At 48.8% G+C, this 25,178-nt stretch overlaps 1 protein-coding gene across 4 annotated transcripts in view; it reads right to left on the bottom strand.

The window, feature by feature from the left end:
- Positions 1-25,178, bottom strand: part of SPTLC1 (serine palmitoyltransferase long chain base subunit 1) — a 94,451-nt gene that overhangs the window by 4,634 nt on the left and 64,639 nt on the right. The window contains exons 8-13 of one of the 4 annotated variants that reach the window (XM_059656329.1): positions 22,736-22,825; positions 14,342-14,449; positions 13,755-13,850; positions 13,394-13,490; positions 11,532-11,586; positions 407-524 (exon numbers count right to left, since the gene is read on the bottom strand). In XM_059656329.1, coding sequence (XP_059512312.1) covers positions 407-524; positions 11,532-11,586; positions 13,394-13,490; positions 13,755-13,850; positions 14,342-14,449; positions 22,736-22,825 — 564 coding nt within the window. Of the gene's footprint in view, positions 1-406; positions 525-11,531; positions 11,587-13,393; positions 13,491-13,754; positions 13,851-14,341; positions 14,450-22,735; positions 22,826-25,178 lie in introns of those variants that run through there. The other 3 variants (XM_059656330.1, XR_009447563.1, XR_009447562.1) reach the window with 3 other exon arrangements.

Here is a 25,178-nt window from a genome sequence, read left to right as displayed (position 1 = left end):
CGAGGTCACTATGGCCTGTTTCTGAGCGATGCTGGGATTCACCCTGACAGTCAGCTGTCCAGTGCTGCCCGGGGTCACTGCACACCATGCGGCCCCACCACGTGTCAGAAAGCCTGGTGCTGTACATGGTAAGGTTAGTGACTCAGTAGAAGCAAGAGTATTTTACATGTGAATACAATGTGGTCCAGAACACAGCGTTCTCAGTGCAAGCTGAAACCGCTAGCGGCGTGAGCTGTCCCCGTCAGACATGCTAGACTCAACTGGGCAGGAGCACCATTCCGTGAGGGGGACCACGCACTTCCATCCCCCCTACCCCGGGGCAAAGAGAGCTGTGAAATGACAGAAAAGGCTGCTCGGGTCAGGGAGGCGTGGGGCAAGCAGAACCACTGGGAGGGCTGGCACTCACCTGCCGGACGATCTCCTGCAGCAGCTTGGCGTCCTGCTCACGGGACCCAGTGCTGGCTTCCAGCTGCAGGTGGAAGGCTGGGGACAGGGCCTCCCCCACCACTTTCAGCCCAGAAATGCTGGAGGGGAGACACGCACAGTCAGAGCCCCACCCCTGCCGGCTCGGCGTCTCCACATAAGTAACTGCCCACGGTCTGCACTAGTGCACGCCGCTCACACTGACTGTTACAGGAACCTCCAGGGGTGGGATTCCGGTTCAACCAAAGACAAACGCATGCTCTGGGCAGTGCTCGCAGGCCACAACCCCACCTTGCGCTCCCGTGAGCGGGCTGGGAGGAAGGGCCCGGCTGCTGGTCACCTGTGGGTCACATGTCACAGGCTCAGGTGGCCCCTCCTCAGGTGGCTCCTCATGGGTCCTCAGCCCCTTGGCCTCTGCCCTGCTGTTTCCTCTCCTCACCTGCTCTCTCCCACCCTCCGGTGGCCAGCGCTGGTCGCTCCTGGCCTCAGCTGTCACTCCCAGTGCACGGAGGGGCTGCACCATCATGCTCTACACCAGTGGTTCTCAACCTTCCTAATGCCATGACCCTTTAATACAGTTCCTCATGTTGTGGTGACCCCCAACCATAAAATTACTTTCATTGCTACTTCATAACTGTAATTTTGCTACTGTAAACAATATGTAAATATATATGTGTTTTCCGATGGTCTTAGGCGACCCCTGTGAAAGGGTCGTTCGATTCCCAAAGGGGTTGCGACCCACAGGTTGAGAACCGCTGCTCTACACCTACCATGTCAAACTTGCGGCCCACAGCGAATATTTTTGCGGCCCAGCCAATATAACGGTATGTAAGAATGTTTTAATAAAAATTTCATAACTTAATTTTTACAATATCCTATTATACGTAATCCTATCTAATAATAGACAAACATGGTAATTGACTGTAACTTCGCTACACCTCCCATGGGCTAATCAGCACAATATGCAAATTAACCACAAACAAAGATGGCGGGTAATTTGCATACTGCAGGCAGGGCAGGACAGCGCAGCCACCAGTGCCAGTCGCCATCCCGGGCCGCAGGTCAGCCCCAGAAGCCGGTGACCGGGGGGAGATGGGGGTCCCCTGCCCAGGCCTGACGCTTCTGGCAGAGGTGTCAGGCCTGGGTAAGGGGCTGATCCGGCAATCAGAGGGTGATGGAGATCAACGCCTCTGGTCGAGGCGTCAGGCCTGAGCGGGGGGCGGAGCTGGCAATCGGAGGGGGTCCCCTGTCCAGGCCTGACACCTGGGCCAGAGGCATCAGGCCTGGGGGGGGGGGGGGGAGCTGAGCCAGTGTTCGGGGGTATATGGGAGTCCCCTTTCCAGGCTTGAAGCCTGGGCCAGAGGCGTCAGGCCTGGGCAGGAGGCGGAGCTGTCAATCAGAGGGTCTGGGGGTCCCCTGCCCAGGCCTGATGCCTATGGCCGAGGCGTCAAGCCTGGGCAAGGGGCTGATCCGGTGATTGGAGGGTGATGGGGGTCGATGCCTCTGTCAAAGGCGTCGTCAGGCCTGGGGCGGGGGGGTTGGGGGGCCAAGCTGGCGATTGGTGTGAACTACAGAGGAAACACCTTTTCTGACCTCTCATTGGCTAAGCTCCCTGTATGCCACTGGTAATATTCTTAGTAACTTGGGTAATAAGAATCCAAAAAGGTGATCTAGGGTTTTTCACCACACTCCTGGTGAAAAAAACGAAGGTCCACTGCTGGAGGGCTAAGAAATGTCATATCCTGCCCTAGCCGGTTTGGCTCAGTGGATAATGCCTTGGCCTGCTGATGGCAGGGTCTGAGTTCAATTCTGACCAAGGGCATGTACCTAGGTTGCAGGCTCCTCCCTGGCCGGGGCCCAGGTCAGGGCTCATGCACGAGGCAACCAATCAAAGTGTTCCTCTCACTTTGATGTTTCTCTCTGTCTTTCCCTTTCTCTTCCACATTCTCTAAAAATCAATGGAAACATATCCTCAGGTGAAGATAAGAAAAAATAATAAAGAAATTATTATTATATGAAAGACACATCTTGAAAATGCCTAAAGAAAGTTGTCATTTTTTCATGGTAAAGGGACTGGAGTCCGTGTTGATGAGAAAACCTTGCTGGCTGCGGTGACTGGCAGTGGCTGCAGCAGCGCAGTGATGGGGCTGGTGCCTTCCCCTGATCAGCCCGGTCACCTCCCACAAAGGGAGGCCAGACTGCGGCTTAGGCCCTATCCCCAAGGGGAGCAGGGAGCAGGCCTAAGCCGTCACTAGGATATCCCCTGAGGGCTCCCAGTATGTGAGAGGGGGCAGGCTGGGCTGAGGGACACCTCCCCCCAGTGCACGAATTTCGTGCACCAGGCCCCTAGTTATTTTTAAAAATATATATTTTATTGATTTTTTACAGAGAGGAAGGGAGAGAAATAGAGAGTTAGAAACATCGATGAGAGAGAAACATCGATCAGCTGCCTCCTGCACACCCCTGACTGGGGATGTGCCCGCAACCAAGGTACATGCCCTTGACTGGAATCGAACCTGGGACACTTGAGTCCGCAGGCCAACACTCTATCCACTGAGCCAAACCGGCCAGGGCGAGGGCCCCTAGTTATTAATAATGAACTACAACGTTCGCTAATGACTGGTTACTATAATCGTGTAGCATTCATTTCCCTTATGCGCAGGCGCCCATTTCTCTCCACTAATACTAGCAGCGAATATTTTAGCAGTGGATGGCCACATCATTAGTCTTAGACTGACTAGTTTGTTGTGCGCAACAGGAAATATTTCGCTTTCGGAGAACAAGAAAAATAGGTTTATTTCCATTATGTTTATTAATCTGTGCAATTATTCAGTGTCTGGTAAGTTAATGTTCAAGAGAAAATATTAATTTTTATAAAAATGTTCAGTTATTTTACATTAACGATGAATCATTTATTCAGCCCTTTGTATTCAACATGTCTCTATTGAAATAAACCTATGTTTCTATGAAAATTGAAGCTTTTTTTTTTTGCGGCCCGCATAAACTTAAACCTTGTTTATTTGGCCCGTTAGCCTTTGAGTTTGACATGCATGGTCTACCTTACTGTCTCCTTCCCTCCTCCAACTGCGCATCACCACTGGTAACACTGTGTCCTTGCTTATCATCTAAGTCTTTAGTCTGTATCTCATCTTTAATCTCATAAATTACAGGAAGAATTGCTGACATTGACAATGGTATAATCTGACTATCAGCAATATGTTTTGATTGAAAAGTGTCCTTATTTGCATGTTTACTTTTAAATTTTATTTGAGCTAACACTTATATTCCTCCTTCTTAGGAAACCGAACTCGCAGGGAGAAAGGTTTTAAGGGTGATTTTGACCCATCTCCTGGCACCAATGGTAATGCATGTTTATGTGACACTAGAGGCCTGGTGCATGCCTCAGTCCAGCCTGCACCCTCTCATAATCCAGGACCCCTCACTCCTAACCGCTTGCCTGCCTCGCCCCTAACCACTCTGCCTGCCTGCCTGATCGCCCCTAACCACTCTACCTGCCTGCCTGATCGCCCCTAACCACTCTACCTGCCTGCCTGATCGCCCCTAACCACTCACCTGCCTGCCTGATCACCCCTAACCACTCACCTGCCTGCCTGATCGCCCCTAACCGCTCACCTGCCTGCCTGATCGCCCCTAACCGCTCACCTGCCTGCCTGATCGCCCCTAATTGCTCGCCTATCTGCCTGATCGCCCCTAATTGCTCGCCTATCTGCCTGATCGCCCCTAATTGCTCGCCTATCTGCCTGATTGCCCCTAATTGCTCGCCTATCTGCCTGATCGCCCCTAACTGCTCGCCTATCTGCCTGATCGCCCCTAATTGCTCGCCTATCTGCCTGATCGCCCCTAATTGCTCGCCTATCTGCCTGATCGCCCCTAACCGCCTCTGCCTCGGCCCCCGCCACCGGGGCTTCGTCGGAAAGGAGGTCCGTCTGGAAGGTCGTTCGGCTGTCCGGTCTAATTAGCATATTATGCTTTTAATATTATAGATTAGGCTAAGCACCTTGGATTGCTCTCATTTATTTTGTTTCACCCGAAAAGACTTATCCTCCCCTCAGAATGAAGTGAGCACAGAAAGCACCTGCAGCATGCCTGATTCCTCAGATAGGTTAGGACTCCACAGCTTTTACTAGTATCCTGTCCACCACACGCCAAGCAGCATGCGCCCTGCGGGAAGGAGCCCTGCCCGGCCTCAAACCTCCCTGCACATTACTGAACTGCCTCCTTTCTTTGAATGTCACGCGCCATGCTATGACTTCTCAATAAGCCAGGCTGCAAACTGAAATCATGGAGTCTTAGAATCTAGGGCTTCTGGAGTGTGGAGAACCTTCTAGATTAGTTTTCTTTATTGATGTACAAGCAAAATAATATGCGTTCAAAACCCATATCCTATGTGAACTCCGAATGTGTTAAACTTGTCCATAAGAAAGTACCAACTGTTTTTAAGTCATATATTCTCAGGGGGGGGACTTTAAAAAACTGCCTTCCAAACAGCATTTTATATTAATTAAAAGGCCAGGTTTTCCGTAATACACACAGGACACCTATAGCCCACCTGAGCCCGCGCTTCAAACAAAGGGCTCGCTCACCCAGCAGGTGGGCAGGCTGCTGGGAGAAGGAAACGCAGTGCCCCCTCTCTGGCTGCCACGACTGAAGAGCAGATGAAAGTGTAATGAAAACCAAGTGGACACAGAATTATAGCCTGAGCTCAGAAGCTTAAAAACTTGTTTCAGGGCCTATTAAACTTTTTGAATAAAATTCTGGAAAGCATATTATTTTATCAAAATGTTTAAATACTAAGCACTGGCTGGGTGCCAGGACAGAGCAGTCCACCTTTCAGACGAGGCCCGTGCGTGCACCCAGCCGGGGGAGGGCTGGGCACGTGTCTGTTGGAACGCAGCCGCTCGTGCCCCAGGATCAGAGAGCACAGGCTGCTGCCTTCTCCCAGGTGCAGCCTCTGAGATGAGGAGGAGGATCACTGATTAGAGGGGACTCACAAAATTACATGGAAGTGACCCCCTGATCACTGCCTTAGATACTATTTATCTTTACTGGAAAATAAATAAAACCAATAACCTAAATTCAAGAAGCTAAAAAAAGGGTAAGAATAAATTCCAAGAAGGCAAAAAAAACAAAAAAGAAATCAATGAAAAAAAAAAAGGGAAATACGATAAAAACAGAAACAAAATTAAATTTAAAGACAATGAGCTAGGCAAATTTCTGGAAAGTTTACCATAAAAATGGAAAAGAAAGAAACATGAAATATAATGAGGAAATAATGCAGACAGAGAGATTACCACGGACTACACCCAATACAAAGGCCCAAGGCTAGAGAACCTCAGGGGGGACCTGGTCTTACACAATGGCTTCAAAACGCAGGGAAGGTGGAAACACTGCTCCTTCATTTACTGAGGCTACCAGAACACTGATTCCTGGGTTATGAAAGGTTGGTACAAAAAAGATAATAGGACTATTTATTTATTTATTTATTTAATTATTGGGGTGACATTGTGTGTTTCAAGCATACAATTCTATAAAACATCATCTAATATTGTATTGTTTTCTCCACCCCAAGTCGTCTCCTTCTACCACCACGTATCTCCCCTTTACTCCCTTCTACCTCCCCCACCCCCTTTCCCTCTGTCTGTGTCCATGAGTCTTTCTTTTTTTTTTTTGCTTAATCCCTTCACCCTTCTCACCTGGCCCCCCTACCCTCTACCCGACAGCTGTGTCTGTGCTCTGTATCCATGGGTCTGTCTCCACTTCGTTAGTTTGTATTGTTCATTAGATTCACATGTGAGTGAGATCATACGGTACTTGTCTTTCTCTGACTGGGTTATTTCACTTAGCATAATACTCCCCAGGTCCATTTAAATTACAATTATGGATATAAAAATTCAAATTAAAATACAAGCTAACTAAATATATTAGTGTAGAAACTTATTGTAATTGAGTAGGAGTTTAGTCAGAAATGCAAGGGAGGCCTACCATCAGAAACGACAGCATGGGGAAGCCCTGGGCGGAGCGGGGTAGAGAGGGAGGAAAAGGGAGACGTCTGTAATACTGTCAACAATAAGCAAATAAATAAATAAGTAAATATCAGTGCAATTCAGCATGAGACAATTCTATAATTTTTAAAAAGTCTCCAAATCTAGGAATAATTTGAAAAAGGCCACCCACCAAAACCCTATTGTATGATGTTTTATACTGAATAAAGAAAACACTTTTATATTGGGAATGAGAAGGATGTTTGCTACAATTGCCTGTTCAGTAGACCCAGAGCAATGCAATAAGAGAAGAAAAATAATTAAAATTATTTAAGGATTACGAAGAGAAAAAACATTATCTACACTAATAATACAGGAATATGCAAATTGTCCGGGACACTGTCACAGTAACGACCAAACAGCAGGCTGTGTGGGGCGACCAGGCCAGCAGGGGGGTTAGTGAGGGACGACCAAACGACTGAACAGCAGGCTGCATGAGGCGACCAGGCTGGCAGGGGGGTTAGTGAGGGACGACCAAACGAATGAACAAGCTGGCTGCATGGGGTGACGAGGCCGGCAGAGGGACAGTTGGGGGCGACCAGGCCAGCAGACAGGGCAGTGAGGGGCGACCAGGCCAACAGAGGAGTGCAGTTGGGGGCAACCAGACCAGCAGGGGGGCAGTAAGGGGCGACCAGGTCGGCGGGGGGGCCAGTTAGAGGTAATCAGGCAGGCAGGCAGGCAGGCGAGCAATTAGGAGCCAGCAGTACCTGATTGTGAGAGGGATGTCTGACTGCTGGTTTAAATGGGCAGTCAGACATCCCACAAGGGGTCCCAGATTGGAGAGGGTGCAGGCTGGGCTGAGGGAACCCCTCTCCTGTGCACAAATTTCATGCACCGGGCCTCTAGTAGCAGATAATAGGATTTCTATGTGCATCATCACAACAGACTGAAAAGAACTACTAGAATTTAAGATCAATTAGAAAAAGAACTACTGCTGAATGTAAGATTAGTTTAGAGAAAACAAGAACATTCTTGTAAGTCAGAAATAGACAATATAGCCCTAGCTGATTTGACTCAGTGGATAGAGCATCAGCCTGCAGACTGCAGGGTCCCGGGTTCGATTCCAGTCAAGGGCATGTACCTTGGTTGCAGGCTCCTCCCAGCTTGGGCCCTGGTCAGGGTGCGTGCAGGAGGCAACCAATCGATGTGTTTGTCTCAAATCGATATTTCTCTGTCTTTCCCTCTCTCTTCCACTTTCTAAAAATCAATGGAAAAATATCCTCGGGTGATAATTAAAAAGAAAATATAAAAGAAAAAACAATCCTATTTATAATAGAAATAAAATCATTAGGATACCTACTAATTACCTTTAACGGTCCATAAGATAAAAAAGCTTTAGAGAAAAATTTTAAATTTCCATTAAAGGACACAAAGGAAAATCCAAATAAGTGGATACAAATACACTCCACATTAATCAAAACATTTAATGCAATTACAATTAAAATTCTAGTAATTATTTCTGGTGAAACTTGAACTTATTGCCAAACTTATATGGTGACTTGTGCTCACTCTGGCAGCACATATACCAAGAGTTATACAGAGATAACAACAGACAGTATTTAAACAGCCCGAGGATTGAACAAGTAAACCAGTGAAGGAGAAGAGATGGCTAAAAACCACATTCAGGTGCAAGTGAGACATGGTACATGACAGAGACCAACTAGTGAAGAAAGGAGGTGGTGTTTTTATAAACTGACCGTGCAAACATCAAAACAAACTTCCTTCTCTTGACTCATTTTCTTCCTCCAGTCACCATCCTTTCTGTCTCTCTGAACAGCCAAACTCCTCAAAATTGTCATGTGACTGTGTCCCATCTCTCCCTCCCGGTCTCTCCGGATCCTGCTTCTGTCAGGCCTTTGCACCTGCTCCTCCCGACACTGCTCCGCCTCCAGGCGGGAAATGAAGGCCCAGCTCGCAGCAGCGGGGACTTGTGGCCTGCGCCACTTTCTTCACTGGACTCTCCTCACTCTTTCTCAGTCTCCTTCTGGCTCCTGACCGCTTCACATGGAAATGCTTGAAATACTATTTATATGCAATTGACCCGAGGCCTCTTCCTTAAACTTAAGCGGCTACATCTCCCAGACGTCTGATGGCATTTCCAGCTTAACACAGCCACTGACCGTGCCCAACACACTGCCCCCAGCAGTCCTAACCATCTCACGGACTAGCAACTCTGCTTAGTTACTCAGACCAAAAACATTAAGCTCAAGCTTGCATCTTCTCTTTCTCACTCACTGGAATACGAACTTCTGGCAAATCCAGCTTCAAACTCCATCCAAAATCCACTGCTGGTAGGAAGGTCAAAGTCCCCGTCATCTTTTACATGCAGCACCGCACCACCTCCTTGCTGGTCTCTGCCTGGGTACCCGCTACCGTAGACTATTATCTACTTCACACAGCAGAAGAGTGGCTTTGCTATGATGCCTTCAGTCATGTCCTGCTGTAGAGGGCCCCCCAGGGAAGACACATGGGCATGCTTCCTAAAATATGGTCAACTGAACCCAAGGTGACCGGCAGAGCCGAGCCTTGGATACACATCTTACCAAGACGGCAATGTGTTCTCAGCATTGACTCTTACCTTTGCTGCCCAGGTGTCGGGGAGTGGGTTTTATTATTATAGATCCAGCCAAGCACCAGGAAAGAATAGGACTCTCCTTTCTCTGACTGGCAAGCCAGTTTTGACCCCAATCCCTGGCTTAATGGCCAAGGGACACCAAGTGCCCCGCCCTGTGGGAGGGGCCCTGAGGTGGAGCCACACCCTCGAGTTCCTGACTGCTCGACAAACCCACCCGCCAGACCCTTTACTGACGTAACTTCCTGGCATTTGGGCTATAAAATAAACACGCTGCTTCAGTGCTGGGTCTGTCTGTCTCTCAGTCAGAAGAGGACAGCGGTCCCACCCGGCCCCAGCTTTTCCTTCTATTTTTGTGTCTTGTCTCTTTATTTCATTTCTCAATCCCCAGTGCCTCTACTTGAATAACCAGATCATTCTCTCCGTGCTGGATGTGGAAAAGAGAGACCCCCCCCCCCCCCATATCCTGCCATCTTTTGCTCAGAACCAGGCCACAGCTTCCTATCTGAGCCGGGTTCTTGTCACAGCCTCCAAGCCCTGCATGCCCTGGCCTTTCCCCCTCTTGCCACACTGGCGTCCTCGCTGTTTTATCTGCTGTTATCTCTAAATATCTGGGTACCTGTGTGATGTGCTCCCACACCTGCCTTACTGCGGGCTGGTCTGAGGTACCACCTGTGGAGTCCTCCACGTAGAACTACTTAGTAATAAGCCCTGGACGTGAGGCCTGGAGCCCTAAAGAGTGGGATACATTGGAGACGCAAATCCGTGAGTTGCCCACAGAGGGGTCACGATGGAAGTGCAGGATGGAAGCACACAATCCTCCAAGGAGGTGCCGGAGGAAAGCGGAGCGCAGACGACGCCCAGAAGAGGAGGGTGCTAACAGAAAGGCTTCAAAGGAAACCATGAGGCGACTCAGAGGCAGAGGAGAACCGGGTGCTGTCACAGAACCCAGGGAGGAGAGCCGCAAGGAGGAAAGTGGTCACTGTGCTGAAGGCGCCTGTGCCACGGAGAGGAGCTCAGAAGACTGTGCCGGATGCAGCAAGGAGGCAGTCAGCGTGGCCTCCACGGGCACCGTCTGGGAGAAGCGTGAGAGCAGAGGCAGATTCAGGAGTTTCAAGTGCAGATGAGGGGCGAGGGCATGGAGATGAGCTACACGGAGAAGCAGAGCGGGTTAGCTACCGGAGGTGAAGGAGAAGTCAGGGGAAGGAAAGTACACTACAGAGAGGACAGTGCAGCTGAATGCTCATCACAGGACTCAGGACGGGGAGGAGGCACAACCAAAGCCACACCCGCCTTTAGAAAGAGAGCTGTGACGCCTGGAGAGCATTTCCTTGGCTGTAACACAAGGGGAGATGGGTTCAGAAGCCGGGAAGTGCATGGGTTTGTTCGGAGAGGCGAGGGAGTTTCCAGTGAGAGCAGGAGGCATGGTTGCAGCTCAACGCAGATGGAGAGACAGAGTGGTAAACACACTGGAGAGAGGAAAAGGTGGCCAAGAGCTGGGGAGAGTGGAGGGCCAGCCTTGCCAACGAAGCCCAGCACCCTGCCAGCAGCAGAAGGCACCTGCTCCTGGGCTGACGGGACGCACGGCTGAGCTGTGCTGTACGTTCACATTTCATCACCAGCGTGACTGGAAGCACACACACGGTGCCTCTCCACCACAAATCATGCAAGAACTGCCGTTATGCTGAGGCAGACACACCCAGAACGTGACTCACTTCTGCCCCTCCTTTACCTGGCACAGCTGTGAGCTGCTCGCCTTTCGCCTGGCCTTTTCTTTTACAAAAGTTTCTAGTTTCCATATCTGGCAACAGAGAGATGCCTTACATCCCCAAAAGGGCAGGTTTCCCCTTAGAAAAGGCAGGAAGAAACCCCCTGGGCACTGAGAGATCATGTTCTGTAAGACCAGAGATCTGCCTGAAACATCACCAGCCTCTATTTTCTTTCACTCGAGGAATCTTGAAGTTCTTGTGTCATTAAAACAAATAAGCCACTCATCAGGTTCACTCCAATTTCACTTGTTTCTTTTTCTCATATGAACCTGAAATACAGCTTAGTAATTTCCTAAGGCCTGCGGACAGTACGTGCACAGCCACCGACGAGCAGCTCGTGCCGGCCGCTTACTCCTACAGGCGTGGCGTGCCCAGAGCTCATGCTGACCACTCTGGCGGCTGCGCGCTCGGGCATGCGTTGTTTCTATCTTGTGCACTGCTAGCATATTTTATTATTGAGCTTGTATCACTCTTTAGAAAAACAATCATGATTCCTTAAAATAACGACACAGTGGATGCTCTGGTTTCATGCATACAGACAGACAAATCTGAGTGAACTGAGGTTTTGGTTTCTTAGTTGCAATTCAAACTGACCTGAGCCTATCAAATATACTCCAAACTAAAGAGACGACACTGAAAATTTTCCAGTAATTGTTTATATGTGGAGCAGGTAAACTTTAAGCTGGTTGAAAACAGAAAACTTACCCTTGTAAAGCTTTATGAATTCGTCTGCACTTTTCCTTCAACACTGCAAAAATACCTGGTGAAAAAAACATTCCTCAGTACAGGTGACCCTTGGACAATGCAAGGGTTAAAAAACCTGAGTCAAAAATTTTTATAATATACTAGAGGCCTGGTGCATGAAATGCGTGCGGGGGTGGGGGTGGGGGGTGTCCCTCAGCCCAGCCTGCACCCTCTCCAATCTGGGACTCGTTGAGGGATGTCCAACTGCCCATTTAGGCCCAATCCCACTGGGCAGTCGGACATCCCTCTCACAATCCAGGACTGCTGGCTCCCAACTGCTCGCCTGCCTGCCTGCCTGCCTGATTGCCCCTAACCACTCCCCTGCCAGCCTGATCACCCCCTAACTGCTCCCCTGCCGGCCTGATTGACCCTAATTGCTCCCCTGCCAGCCCAATCACCCCCAACTGCCCTCCCTTGCCGGCCATCTTTGACCACATGGGGGCGGCCATCTTGTGTGTTGGAGTGATGGTCAATTTGCATATTACCTCTTTATTAGATGGGATATATAGTTTTACTTCATTTCATAGATAGATAGAAACATTAATGATGAGAATCATTGATTGGCTGCCTCCTGCACACCCTCCCCTCCCCAAGGATTGAGCCTGCAACCCGGGCATGTGCCCAGACCGGGAATCAAAACTTGACCTCTTGGTTCATAGACTGACACTCAACCACTGAGCAACACTGGCCAGGCTGAGTTTAACTTCTGACTTTTAAAAACTTAAGTTGTCCCTTGGCATTTGTGGGGAATACCAAAATCCACAGATGCATATGACATGGCACAGATCAATGCACACAGTAGGACCTCAGCATCCTCAAATCAATGGAAGATGGTGCAGGTATTTATTGAAAAACATCGCATACACATGGACCTGGGAAGTTCAAACCCATGTTGTTCAAGGTCAAGTACATATTTGGAAAATCTGGTATTACTAATCAAAAAATATTTTTTAAAGATCCATTTCAAGTCCTAGCCGGTTTGGCTCAGTGGATAGAGCATCGGCCTGCGGACTGAAGGGTCCCAGGTTCGATTCCGGTCAAGGGCATGTACCTGGGTTGCAGGCACATCCCCAGTGGGAGGTGTGCAGGAGGCAGCTGATTGATGTTTCTCTCTCGTCGATGTTTCTGGCTCTCTATCTCTCTCCCTTCTTCTCTGTAAAAGATCAATAAAATATATTTTTAAAAAAATAGAGACTGTATGTAATAATTTTTATGATCTTTTCCTTGATATTTTCCATTTCCTCAAGAAAAACTGAAAAACTAAACTACCTGAGCAGGAGGCTGGAAGGCCAGGCCACCTGCCAGGCAGGTGTGGGAATGTGCCCAGAAAACACTCATGGTTCCCAATTCTCTGAATTAAACCCAAAGTTAAAAATTTAGAAACTTAGAAAATTTGAAATTCAAGAAACACCAGGTTATGCCTATTTCTCAAATTCTGTTTCAGGCTTTGGTGAGGAGGCATGATCACAACCAAAGCCACGTTTTAAATTCAGTTGATTTTAATGGTCGTAAACTAGAATCCAATCGATGATTTAAAAGCAGAAGGGAAGTTAGACAGTCATAAAATTATATGTAACAAAAATTAGTAGCACACTTGGGCTAATTTCTAAAAAAAAAAAAGAGATAAACAGACGACACAGGCCCAGCACTGCGCCCACCCACACGGGAAGCAGCGCTCCGCCCTGCTCCTCTCCAGTCAGGCCAAGAGTAAGACTCAGCCCAGAGCTGACTGGCACATTATCTCTAGCTAATTCCTCCAAAAAGCGCATAGGACCAGGGCTAATGTAACCTGCAGTCTGACTTCCTGGGTTCGAAGGTTATACCTGGATTCTCTTCCATAATGTTGAGGGCCTCAATGGCAGCAGCAGCTAACAAGGGCGGCAACGAGGCAGAAAAGCAGTATCCCTGACCGGAAAGGCGCTGAGAAGAAACAAGTTAAAAACATAAATATGTTTCTCCCTCCCTCCCTCCCTTCTTCCCTTCCTCCCCCCTCCTCTCTCTCCCCTTTGCCCCTTCCTTCCACTCTCTCTAAATATCAATGGAGAAAATAACCTCAGGTGAGGATAAACAAAACAACAACAAAAAAATTGTGATTAACTGTGAATGAAATGTTAATTATAAGTCACAGTTCGTGGTGACAAGGAGAAGGAGTTTTAGCTGCAGCTTGTTTTAGAAAGAACCTACCTGATGGTCGATTACAAAAGACCGGCCACAGCAGAAGCCCCCAATGGAAGCAAGTGCATTCTCCATGTTGGCACTGATGAGATCAATATCATCAATCTGCCAGAAAAGAGGGACCATGTCAATTATTCCTCAATTAAAAAAGTCCAATTTCAAGCCTAGTGAGATTTCAGCAATAATCATGTCAACACCTGGGCTCTACAAGCTACGTATGTGAAAACAGAGGATGGACACACACAATAGATCGTTAAAAGAACGGACAGTTCAAAGCACTCCCGAAAGTGTTTCACTTTATCCCTTTTGCCACTTCATCATCGTGAACAATTTACAAACAATGCGAGGCAAATGCAACTGTTCCTAGAGCACAGATGCAGAACCCGGATCCAATGCTACCCGATGAACACAGCACAGACTCTATGACGCGCCTTGAGCTGGCAGCCTGCGGGGACGCGACCCTCCTGGCTGTGAGGAGACAGACACCAGAGCGGCGGGCCCTGCGCGTGCATGCACTGCCTGTGCTGTGAACCTGCCCGGCAGGATGGGACTGCGCATTTCCGGTATGAGGCATGTTCCAAAAAGGGAAAACTTACATTGATTCCAAAATGCTCAGTGACTCCTCGGCCATGCTCCCCCAGCACTCCAAACGAAAGGCTTTCCTCCAGAAAGATCCTGGCTTTGTATTTGTATTTTAACTGAACCTAAGTGTTAATAAGACAGAGCTTTACAAGTCTGATTAGGAGTAGCAAAGAGAACACCCTGGGAAGAACAAATTACCCTAACATGACAAGGGAGAAAAAGCACGCAGCTGCTCCTCAAGACAGGCACATTCCTATCTGTGAACTGCCCACTTGCTGAAATGGAGTTGTAACCCCAAATCCGTCCTCCAGGCCCAGGGCAGAGCAGTGGGAACTCGGAGTCACCTGACAAACCCTTCCCAGCTGTGCTGCACAGGAGCGGCTTCAGCTCATATTGTAAGCAAGTGCTCTTTTCACAGTCTATTTATTGCCACATTTCTGTTGGTGACCCTGTTGTCTAAAGTGGTCCCAGGTGGAGTGCCGAGTGCTGTTCTTCAGCGAGAGGCTGTGATGTGCCCCGTGGAGAAAACACGTGAGCTAGATGAGTTTCCTGCAGGTGGGAGTCACAGCGCTGTCAGCCAGAGCTCAACGCTGGTGAATCAACACTATCAATTAAAGAGGGTGTCTTTAAACAGAAACACACAAAATGAGGCTGTGACTCAAGGACTGAGGAGAAGATGGTGAGCAGAGGCTTGCCGAGAACCACCTCTGTGTCTGCCCAGGAGCAACAGCTCACGGTCTGTAATTCAGTGCCTGCAGCAGGTTTACAGAACCTGAGAACGTCAGTAACGACAATCCACTGACTTGTGATGCTTCAAAATGTAATTTCTAAAAAAGTACAAGGTGAGCCATTATGAGTATAGACAGATAACCTATCAGTTAAGTACAGGTCTGATCACACAAAAACTCCTGGGGAAACGTACTCACTCTTCCCTCCCTCAGTGGCACTGTGTTTTAACTTTGGATCCATGTCATTTTTTAATGCAGAAAAAGATTTCCCCTTTCCTTTCAGGCTTAGAAGAAAGTCCTTTCCCATCAAGGTTCGGATGCGTATTGATCTGTATTTTCTTCTAAGCATTTCGTGCCTTTTATATTTTTGTTTACACTGTGGGAAGTTGGACATGTGCATGTTTGTTTATAGGTTTTTTTTATCCTCTAGAGTTTAATTATCCCATATGATATGTACAGGATCAATTTCACAACTGAATTAAAATACAGTGATTATAAACCACTAAATTTTTATATATATGATATGAGAAGTTGACCTCTCAAACATTCCCATGACTCATGTATTTTGATTACTAAAGATATAATTTTAGGATCTTTTCACATTGTCTGGCCAGTGTGGCTCAATTGGGTGAGCATCATCCCATGCATCAGGAGAACACAGGTTCAATTCCCAGTCAGGGCACACGCCCAGGTTATGGGCTTGACCCCCCAGTAAGGAGTATGCAGTAGGCAGCCGATCAATGTTTCTATCTCCCTCTCACTTCCTCTCTCTCTCTCTCAAATCAATAAAAACAGATTTGGGGGGGGAAAAGGATCTTTTTACATTAAAAGGATAGGAATCCTATATAATAAAGAGCTAATATGCAAATGTTGTCATGCCCTCATGGCCCAGATACTCAGCACTGGGGAGAGAGGAATGGGGACCAGCCAGGCACAAATGAGTTCGCAAGAGAGGAATGAGGACCAGCCAGGCTGTGGCCCAGGAGAGGGACAAGCCGCCCACCCATGGTCCTGAGGCTGTGGCTGGCCTGGGCGAAGCTGGCCCGGGTCCTGGGTGCCTGTGGCCAGCCAGAGGGAGGGAAGCCCAGGTCCTAGGTGCCTGCAACCAGCTGGAGGAGGGAATCCTGGGTCCCAGGAGCGGGGCAAGGCAGAGGTGGTTAGGGGCAATCAGGCCAGCAGGGGAGCAGTTAGGGGCGATCAGGCAGGTAGGGGAGCAGTTAGGGGCGATCAGGCAGGCAGGTGAGTGGTTAGGAGCCAGCAGTCCTGGACTGCAAGAGGCAGTCGGACATCCTCTGAGGGGTCCTGGATTGGAGAGGGTGCAGGCCGGGCTAAGGGACCCCCTCCACCCCCATGCACAAATTTTGTGCACCAGGCCTTTAGTAATGTATAAAATGTGTCCCAAGTCCCAAGTCTCAGATAATTTATTGATTTTTATTTTTAAAAAATATTTATTGATTTTGAGAGAGGAAGGGAGAAAGAGAGAGAGAGAGAGAGAGAGAGAGAAAGAAAGAGAGAGAAATATCGATTGGTTGCCTTTTGCACATGGCCTGACTGGGGATCAAATCTGCAGGCATGAGCCCTGACCAGGAACTGAACCAGCAACCTTGTAGTGCACGGGACGACTCAATGCCCAACCAACTCATACACACTGGCCTGGGTGATAATTTATTTTTTAATCAAGATTTTATTGGCTAATCTTGCTAATCAATATCAAATTCAGGGGGGGAACAATGAGCTTTTTGCTGGATTTTAATTAAAAATTAATAAACTTATTTGGGGAGAATTACCTCTCTTCAACACTCTTTCCATCCATTAATATGAATGATAAAGTTTTTAAAAGTCATAGAGTATATCCTGTATAATAAAAGGCTAATATGCAAATAGATTGAATGGCGGAACAACCTAACAACTGGTCACTATGACGTGTGCTGACCATCAGGGGGCATACGTGGAACATGGTGGGTGTTGGCTGTGGTGAAATGGTGGAGCAGGTGAATGGGGGCGCCAGACCAAGGCGGGCAGCCAGTCGCTGTCATCAGGGCGAGCCTCTGGTAGTTACTGAAAATTCTTTGCTCCCACACGCCCCGGTCCCGCCTGGCACTTGCACTCGCTGCCGGCACAGGAGCCACCACTCTCACCCACAGCCAGCACCAGAGCCGCCACTCGCATCCGCTGCCAGCACCAGCCCCTATCGCTCCTGAAGGGCAATCGGGGCAGCAGCTGCCACTTGCACCCACTGATGGTGCCGGCCCTGCTTGCACCTGCTGCTGGCACCAGCCTCAATCGCTCAGTGCCAACAGCGGTGCAAGCTGGGTTGGCGCCATCAGCGCGTGGGAGCGGCGGCAGTGGGAGCGGGGCTACCGGCAGAGAGGGGACTGGAGGCTGCAGCAGGAGTGGCCAGCAGGGGTGGGGAGGATGGGCCGAGACCCACCCCTGTGCCCACTGCAGCCTCGTGGCCCACAGTTCCTTTCAAGGTGCACAAATTCGTGCACTAGGCCCCTAGTTTAATAGTATTATGACAGTACTGGTACACAAATAAACAAATCAGTCAAAGAGGAATCCACAGTCAAACCCTATTTTGTGTCCTGTAACCTTTCTGTACTCAGATCTGGCACATCATGACCTCTCCCTCACTTGCGGTCTTGCTTCCCTGCTGACACTTGCCCATCCGCACTGCTCTGGGATCCTAGTCCTACAATAGACGTTCTAGCCTCTTCTGGCTCCCTGTGCCCCTGTCCCCCCTCATTATTCTATCAGTCTTTGATACTCATGAAAACGAGAGGAAAACAAAGACAACTCTTTCATTGATATTTAGGATGTATCCGTATTTCCTCAAAACATAGCAAAAACTTGAAAAATTAGCTATGAAACCTTTATTTTAAATCCTTATTCAAAGTTATGGACTTATAGATTCAAATTTTCATAGTCAAATGCAAGAGTGGTTCTATACCATATTAATAGCATGGTACAGCCACTGTGGAAACAGTATGGCAGTTCCTCAGGAAGTTAAACATAAAACTACCATGTGATCTAGCGATTACACGGCTATATATATAGACACAATTTCTGAAAACAAATGACTCAAAGAAATGCTTGTCCACAAATGTTCACAGCAGCGCTGTTCACAGTAGCCCGACGGTGGAAGCTACCCAAATACTCAGCAGAAAACAAAATGCCGCGTACCCACAGACTGCGTGTTACTCAGCACGACAGAGGCATGGAGTGCTGGTCCATGCCACAAGTGGAAGGACTAGGACAGTGGTCGGCAAACCGTGGCTCGTGAGCCACATGCGGCTCTTTGCCCCCTTGAGTGTGGCTCTTCCACAAAATACTGACTTCTGCGCATGGGCCACGAAGTTTCAATCGCACTGTACGTGCGTGCTCGCACGTGGTATTTTGTGGAAGAACCACACTCAAGGGGCCAAAGAGCCGCATGTGGCTCACAAGCCGTGGTTTACCGACCATGGGACTAGGAGAACATGGAGCTCAGGGAACAAAGCCACACACCAAGGTCATGTGTGAATAGTCTCCCCTCAGCTTAGTTTACATTTCAACTGTGGTCTGAAAACATTAACTGGAAAATCCCAGAAACACATCATTCAATAAACAGCCCGCGCCCTTCTGAGCAGTGTGGTGAAGTCTGGCGCACCCTCGGTCCTGCCCGGGACGTGCACCATCCTTTGCCCAGGGTACCCGTGTAGGACCGGACACACAGCAGCTGTCTGTTACCGGATCGACGTGGAGGTGTCGCAGTGCTTGCGCCCCGCAGTGCTAGAGCAGTGGCGCTGGCTATCCTGACAGGCCGAGGAGAAACTGTAAAGCACTTCCTTTATATGAAAAAGTGAAAGTTCTTGACTTAAGAAAAAAAAAATCATATGCTGAGGTTGCTAAGATCTATGATCTTCTAACTGAATTTGTGAAGGAGAAAGATGCCCTCGCCAGACTGGTTTGGTGGACAGGGCACCAGCCCGCAGACTGAAAGGTCCCGGGCTCGATTCCGGTCAAGGGCAGGCTTCTCCCCGGCCCAGGCACGTGCAGGAGGCAACCAATCGATGTTTCTGTCTGTCCCTCCTCTCTCTTCCATTCTCCCTAAAATAAAATCAATGGCAGAATATCCTTGAGTGAGGATTTAAAGAAAGAAAGAAATTCATGCTAGTTCTGCTGTTCTCAATCTGCAGAACTTACAGCCACAGTATGTAAGTGCTTAATTAAGACAGAAAAGACGTGAAATCTGCAGGTAGAAGACTTGAACAGAAAACATGTTCCAATTGATGGTAACATGCTGCTCCAGAAAGCACTGAACTCACAGGAAAACTTCAGCCAGGGACCCCTGAAACAAGTGACCACATTCATCTAACTTTTTAAAAATATATACATTTTATTGATTTTTTTACAGAGAGGAAGGGAGAGGGACAGAGAGTTAGAAACATCGATGAGAGAGAAACATCAATCAGCTGCCTCCTGTACACCCGACCTGGGATGTGCCCGCAACCAAGGTACATGCCCTTGACTGGAATCGAACCTGGGACCCTTCAGTCCGTAGGCCGATGCTCAATCCACCAAGCCAAATTGGTTAGAGCTCACGTAACTTATATTTATTATATAATACTAGAGGGCCAGTGCATGAAATTCATGCACTCAGGGCGGGGGGGGGGGGGTGAGGGGGGGAGAGGGGTAGGTCCCTCAGCCCAGATTATGAGAGGGCACAGGCCACGCTGAGGGATCCCAGCGGTGCACGATCGGTGCCAGGGAGGGACACGGGAGGTTGACGATCGGTGCCAGGGAGGGATGCGGAAGGTTGACCAGCTGGGGAGGGACCGCGGGAGGGCTCCAGGGCGTGTCCAGCCCGTCTCGCTCAGACTTGATCAGCTGGACCCCAGTAGCAAGCTAACCTACCAATCGAAGCATCTGCCCCCTGGTGGTCAGTGCACATCATAGTGACCGGTCAACTGGTTAACTGTCTGCCCCCTGGTGGTCAGTGTATGTCCTTGCAAACAGTTGAGCGGCCTTAGCATATCATTAGCATATTACCCTTTGATTGGTTGAACAGACAACTGGAACAGACACTTAGCATATTAGGCTTTTATTATATAGGACTAGGGGCCCGGTGCACGAAATTCGTGCACTGGGTGTGTGTGGGGGGGGGGGAGTGTCCCTCAGCCCAGCCTGCCCCCTCTCACATACTGGGAGCCCTCAGGCGTTGACCCCCATCACCCTCCAATCGCAGGATCGGCCCCTTGCCCAGGCCTGACGCCTCTGTCAGAGGCGTCAGGCCTGGGCAGGGGACCCTCATTTCCCCCCATCACTGGTTCTGCCCCCAGCCCAGGCCTGATGCCTTGGCCAGAGGCGTAGACCCCCATCACCCTCCGATCGCCTGATCGGCCCCTTGCCCAGGCCTGACGCCTCCGCCAGAGGTGTCAGGCTTGGACAGGGGACCCCCATCTCCCCCTGATCACTGGCTCTGGCCCCCGCCCAGGCCTGAGGCCTCTGGCCCAGGAATCATGCCTGGGCAGGGGACCCCCATCTCCCTCTGATCGCTGGCTCCACCCCCCGCCCAAGCCTGACGCCTCTGACCCAGGCTTCAGGCCTGGGCAAGGGGACCATCATATCCCCCCAATCCCCGGCTCTACCCCCCACCCAGGCCTGATGCCTCGGCCAGAGGAGTTGACCCTCATCACCCTCCGATCACCAATCACCGGATCGGCCCCTTGACCAGGCCTGAGGCCTCCGGCAGAGGTGTCAGGCCTGGGCAGGGGACCCCCAGCTCCCCGCGGTTGCAGGCTCTGCCCCTGCCCAGGCCTAACGCCTCTCGCCTAGGCGTCCGGCCCGGGCAGCAGGGACCCGCAGCTGCAGCGGCCCCGCGATCGTGGGCTCCGCTTTAGGCCCAGGCAAGGGACCCCTAGCTCCCGGGACTGCCAGCTTCGACCGTGCCCAGCTCCCATCGCTGGCTCCACCCCTACTTCCTGCTATCACTGGCCAGGGCGGCAAAGGCACCTGATTCTCCGATCATGGCTGAGGGGCAGGGCAAAGGCGGCCCCAGGGCCGCCTTTGCCCTGCCCCCCAGCTCTTAGCTCCCCCCTGGGTTTCCGATCACTGTCAGTGGCAGGGGGCTTCTTCCTGCTTTCCCTTTCGCCTCCCTGCATTGTGCCTACATATGCAAATTAACCGCCATCTTGTTGACAGTTAACTGCCAATCTTAGTTGGCAGTTAATTTGCATATAGCCCTGATTAGCCAATGAAAAGGGTATCGTCGTACGCCAATTACCATTTTTCTCTTTTATTAGATAGGATTGTTATAATTGTCCTATTTTATCATTAGTTATTGTTAATCTTTTCTGTGCCTAATTTGTAAATTAGTCTTTATCGTATATATGCATTTATAGGGAAAACATGGTATATATATAGAGCTTGATACTATCTGCAGTTTCAGGCATCCACTGAGGGTCTTGGAATGTGCCCATGCGGGCAATGGGGGACTACTGTACCTGAGATATATTAGGATGATTCCATACCCAGAATAAGTAAACCCACACAGAAAGCAGACTGGTGGTTGTTCAGGGATGAGGGAGGGGGAATGGGGAGTGACTGCATGATGGCACAGGCCTTCTTTGGGAGCGATGATAAGGAATTAGAAGGAGAGAATTGAAGGCACACACTGTGCAGGAACTAAATGCCACTAAGCTGGGTACTTTAGCTAATTTTACCAACTTCCAGTATCATTTATTTTTCCTAGAATCTGGATAAAATTAACTGTAGCAAGACAGTGCTCCATACTATTTAAGCCTCATTTTAGGTTCTATAAACTTTCTCAGTATTTGTAAATGTGAATTCCCATTTCAGTAAAATTGAAAAAATAAAAATGATACTGGAAGTTAAAAAAAAAGAAACTAACTTTATATTATGTAAATTTCACCTCAATTTAAAAAAATCTCAATAGTCATGATTTCTAAAAACAGTGTATTACTTTCCTTATTAAAAAGCTACGTTTCACAAAATAGATACCATATAATTTTATTTAGACGAAGTTCTACACAAAAGGCAAAACTATAGGAACAGAAAATAGATCAATGGTGGCCTTGGGCCAGGTTTGGGTGTACTGACTAGGAAGGGGCATGAGGGAACATTCCAGAGTGATAGATCTGTTCTGTATTTCAACTATGGGGGCAGTGATAGGGGCGTATACATCTATCAAAACTTTCTTTTATTTTATTATATGTCAACTAGAGGCCCGGTGCACAGATTTGTGCACACTGAAAGGAAATTAATTAGAAGAAATATTTTAGTGGCTGAGGCGGGACCGAGGGAGATTGGTTCCAGACGTGTTTGGCCTATCTTGCCCAGTCCCGATCGGTGAACCCCAGCAGCAAGCTAACCTACTGGTTGGAGTATCTGCCCCCTGGTAGTCAATGCGCGTCAAATAAACGGTCGGACACTTAGCATATTGGGCTTTTATTATATAGGATTACACTTTGATGAAGTTGGTGTTAAAAAGGTGAGTCTTGATCACTCTTTAAAGGCCAGGGTAGATATTCCATGCTACTCTACTTCCCTGGTATGATTCGAGTGTGCTTGTGACCTTATTGTGCACAGCAGTGTGGATGTTATACGTTATAGGTCATAAACAAAAGGCAAACTGCCAAAGAGTCCGAATACTAGGATAATGAAATCATGGTTGCTTACCAATTCTGGAAGAGGACAAATGGTGCCAGTATTCATGTATAAGCCTTCAACTACAATAAAACGTCGAGTTACACGTGCCTTGCGAGGATTCTTTAAAAGAAAAACCATAAACATTTAAATTTTAGTAACTCCAAATTACAAACATCTATTACAAGATTTATTCATCAAAATAAAAAAAAACTGATAGTGTGAATTTCAAGCCCACGTTTGAGATCGTAAGGAGGAAAAACGGTGTTTTCTCCTCTCAGACATGTTTTTCAGCTCCTGCAATGAACTAGGAGACAACACACACACACACACACACACACACACACACACACACACACACACACGGTTGAGGCACTCTGAGACTATTATCACACAAACAAAACCCTCCAAGCTCAGAATGACTGGGAAGGTGCCCAGGGAACTTTCTGGGATGACAGGGTGCTTGATGTCATGATAGAGGCCATGATACTTGGGTTATATGGTTCCAACCATTGGTAAAAAGGCAAGGATTTGTGCGTTTCAGTGTCTGTAAATTTTACCTAAAATATAAACTATAACAACGATGCCAATCATCATCATAGAGATGTAGTGGGGAATTAGATTGTGGTTCAGAGGATAGAAGAACAGCAGAATGCTGATAACAAGCTGGGAGAAGGGTATAGGGACTTCATTATATTATTTTGTTCCCTTTGAAAGTTCCCAGAATTTTCCATAATAAAAACACAGACAAAGCCTACTTTATACTTCTTTTACCAAAAAAACATATGAAACCCCTTTCCTTACTCTGCACTACTGGGTCAGGGAAACCTGACTATGACCTCATCCAGTGATGCTGGAAGGCAGTGGTGTGAAGGGATTTTTTTCAGACAACACACACCTGCCCTGCTCCTCGGTGATTCCAAGTCCCTCTGCCAAATGTGTAGATGCTTCCTACGTGCTGGGCTGAAAACACTGAGGTCCACAGACAGTTTACCACCACCTTCCTACTCAAAGTTTCTTGCCTCTAAGCTCCTGTCTGATGGACATCTAGAAACTCCAATGCCAGAGCTCTGCTTTAAGAGGTGCTTAGAACCCAAGGCTGGGACACTCCGAAAGTTGTCACAGTATGCTGAAGTATCCACCACTGAGTTTGCTTGGTCATCTCTACTCTGCCATTAACACAAACTTCAAGGCCACAGGTCTGCTGGGGACATGGGGGAATCCTGCCTTTCCCTGCCTTTTAAAAACAAAGTATCCTATTTAGGATTTGAAAATATTCAATGTAAAACTCTTAGGAAATAACAAAGAACAAAAAACAATTAAACAAATTAGCTCTTCACAACCACACATTGATAACTTTTGTCGTTCTTGTAAAAAGCATCCTATGCTATATAACAAAAGGCTAATATGCAAATCGACCAAACTGCAGAATGGCTGGTTGCTATGACGTGCACTGACCACCAGGGGGCAGATGCTCAATGCAGAAGTTGCCCCCTGGTGGTCAGTGTGCTCACACAGGGGGAGCACCGCTCAGCCAGAAGCCCTGAGGCAGGCTCATGGCTGGTGAGCACAGCGGCTCTGTGGCAGCACTAAGGATGTTCGACTGCCGGCTTAGGCCGGCTCGCCGTCAGTCGGACATCCCCCAAGGGCTCCTGAACTGCAAGAGGGCACAGGCAGGGCTGAGGGACACCACCACCCTGAATGCACGAATTTCATGCACTGGGCCTCTGGTATCTTTATAAATTACATTGTTCAAATCAGGATTTTACTGGAATAGTTTTAGGACATGGATTTTATGATATTAGTAGAGGCCCGGTGCATGGACTCATGCACATTGAAAGGAAATTAATTAGAAGGTGCCCAGCAGAGCGGGACAGGGCGAGATGGGCTGGACACACCCTGGAGCCAACCTCCTGTGGTCCCTCCCAGGCTGGCCGCACCTGGGGCAGCACCAGGGCACGAAGGGCATCTGCAGAGTGAGTGGGGTCCCTCTGGCAGGTGGGGTCCCTCAGCCTGATCAGCAAGGAATGGGCTGAAACCGGCAGTCCAACATCCCCCAAGAGGTCCTGAAGTGCAAGAGGGCACTCTGCAAAGTTGCTGTCGCTCAGCAGCTCCTGTGTTGAGAATCTGCCCCCGGTGGTCAGTGTGCCTCATAGCTACTGGCCAGTTGCTTAGGCCTTTATATATAGATTAGAGGCCTGGTGCACAAAATCCCTGCAGGATCAGGCCTAAACCAGCAGTTATCCCTCTCACAATCCAGGACTGCTGGCTCCTAACCGCTCACCTGCCTGCCGGCCCACCCCTAACCGCCTCTGCCTGCCAGCCCTGATTGCCCCTAAATGCTCTCCCCTGCTGGCCTGATTGCCCCTAACCGCCTCTGCCTCCGCCCCTACCACCGTGGCTTTGTCCAGAAGGAGGACTGGACAACTGGAAGATGTCCGGTCTATCGGGTCTAATTAGCATATTACCTTTTTAT

This window comes from Myotis daubentonii, chromosome 11, assembly GCF_963259705.1.
Source record: "Myotis daubentonii chromosome 11, mMyoDau2.1, whole genome shotgun sequence".
Lineage (NCBI taxonomy): Eukaryota > Metazoa > Chordata > Mammalia > Chiroptera > Vespertilionidae > Myotis > Myotis daubentonii.
The sequence above is the reverse complement of the archived record's forward strand: the minus strand, read 5'-3'. Positions and strand labels throughout refer to the sequence as shown.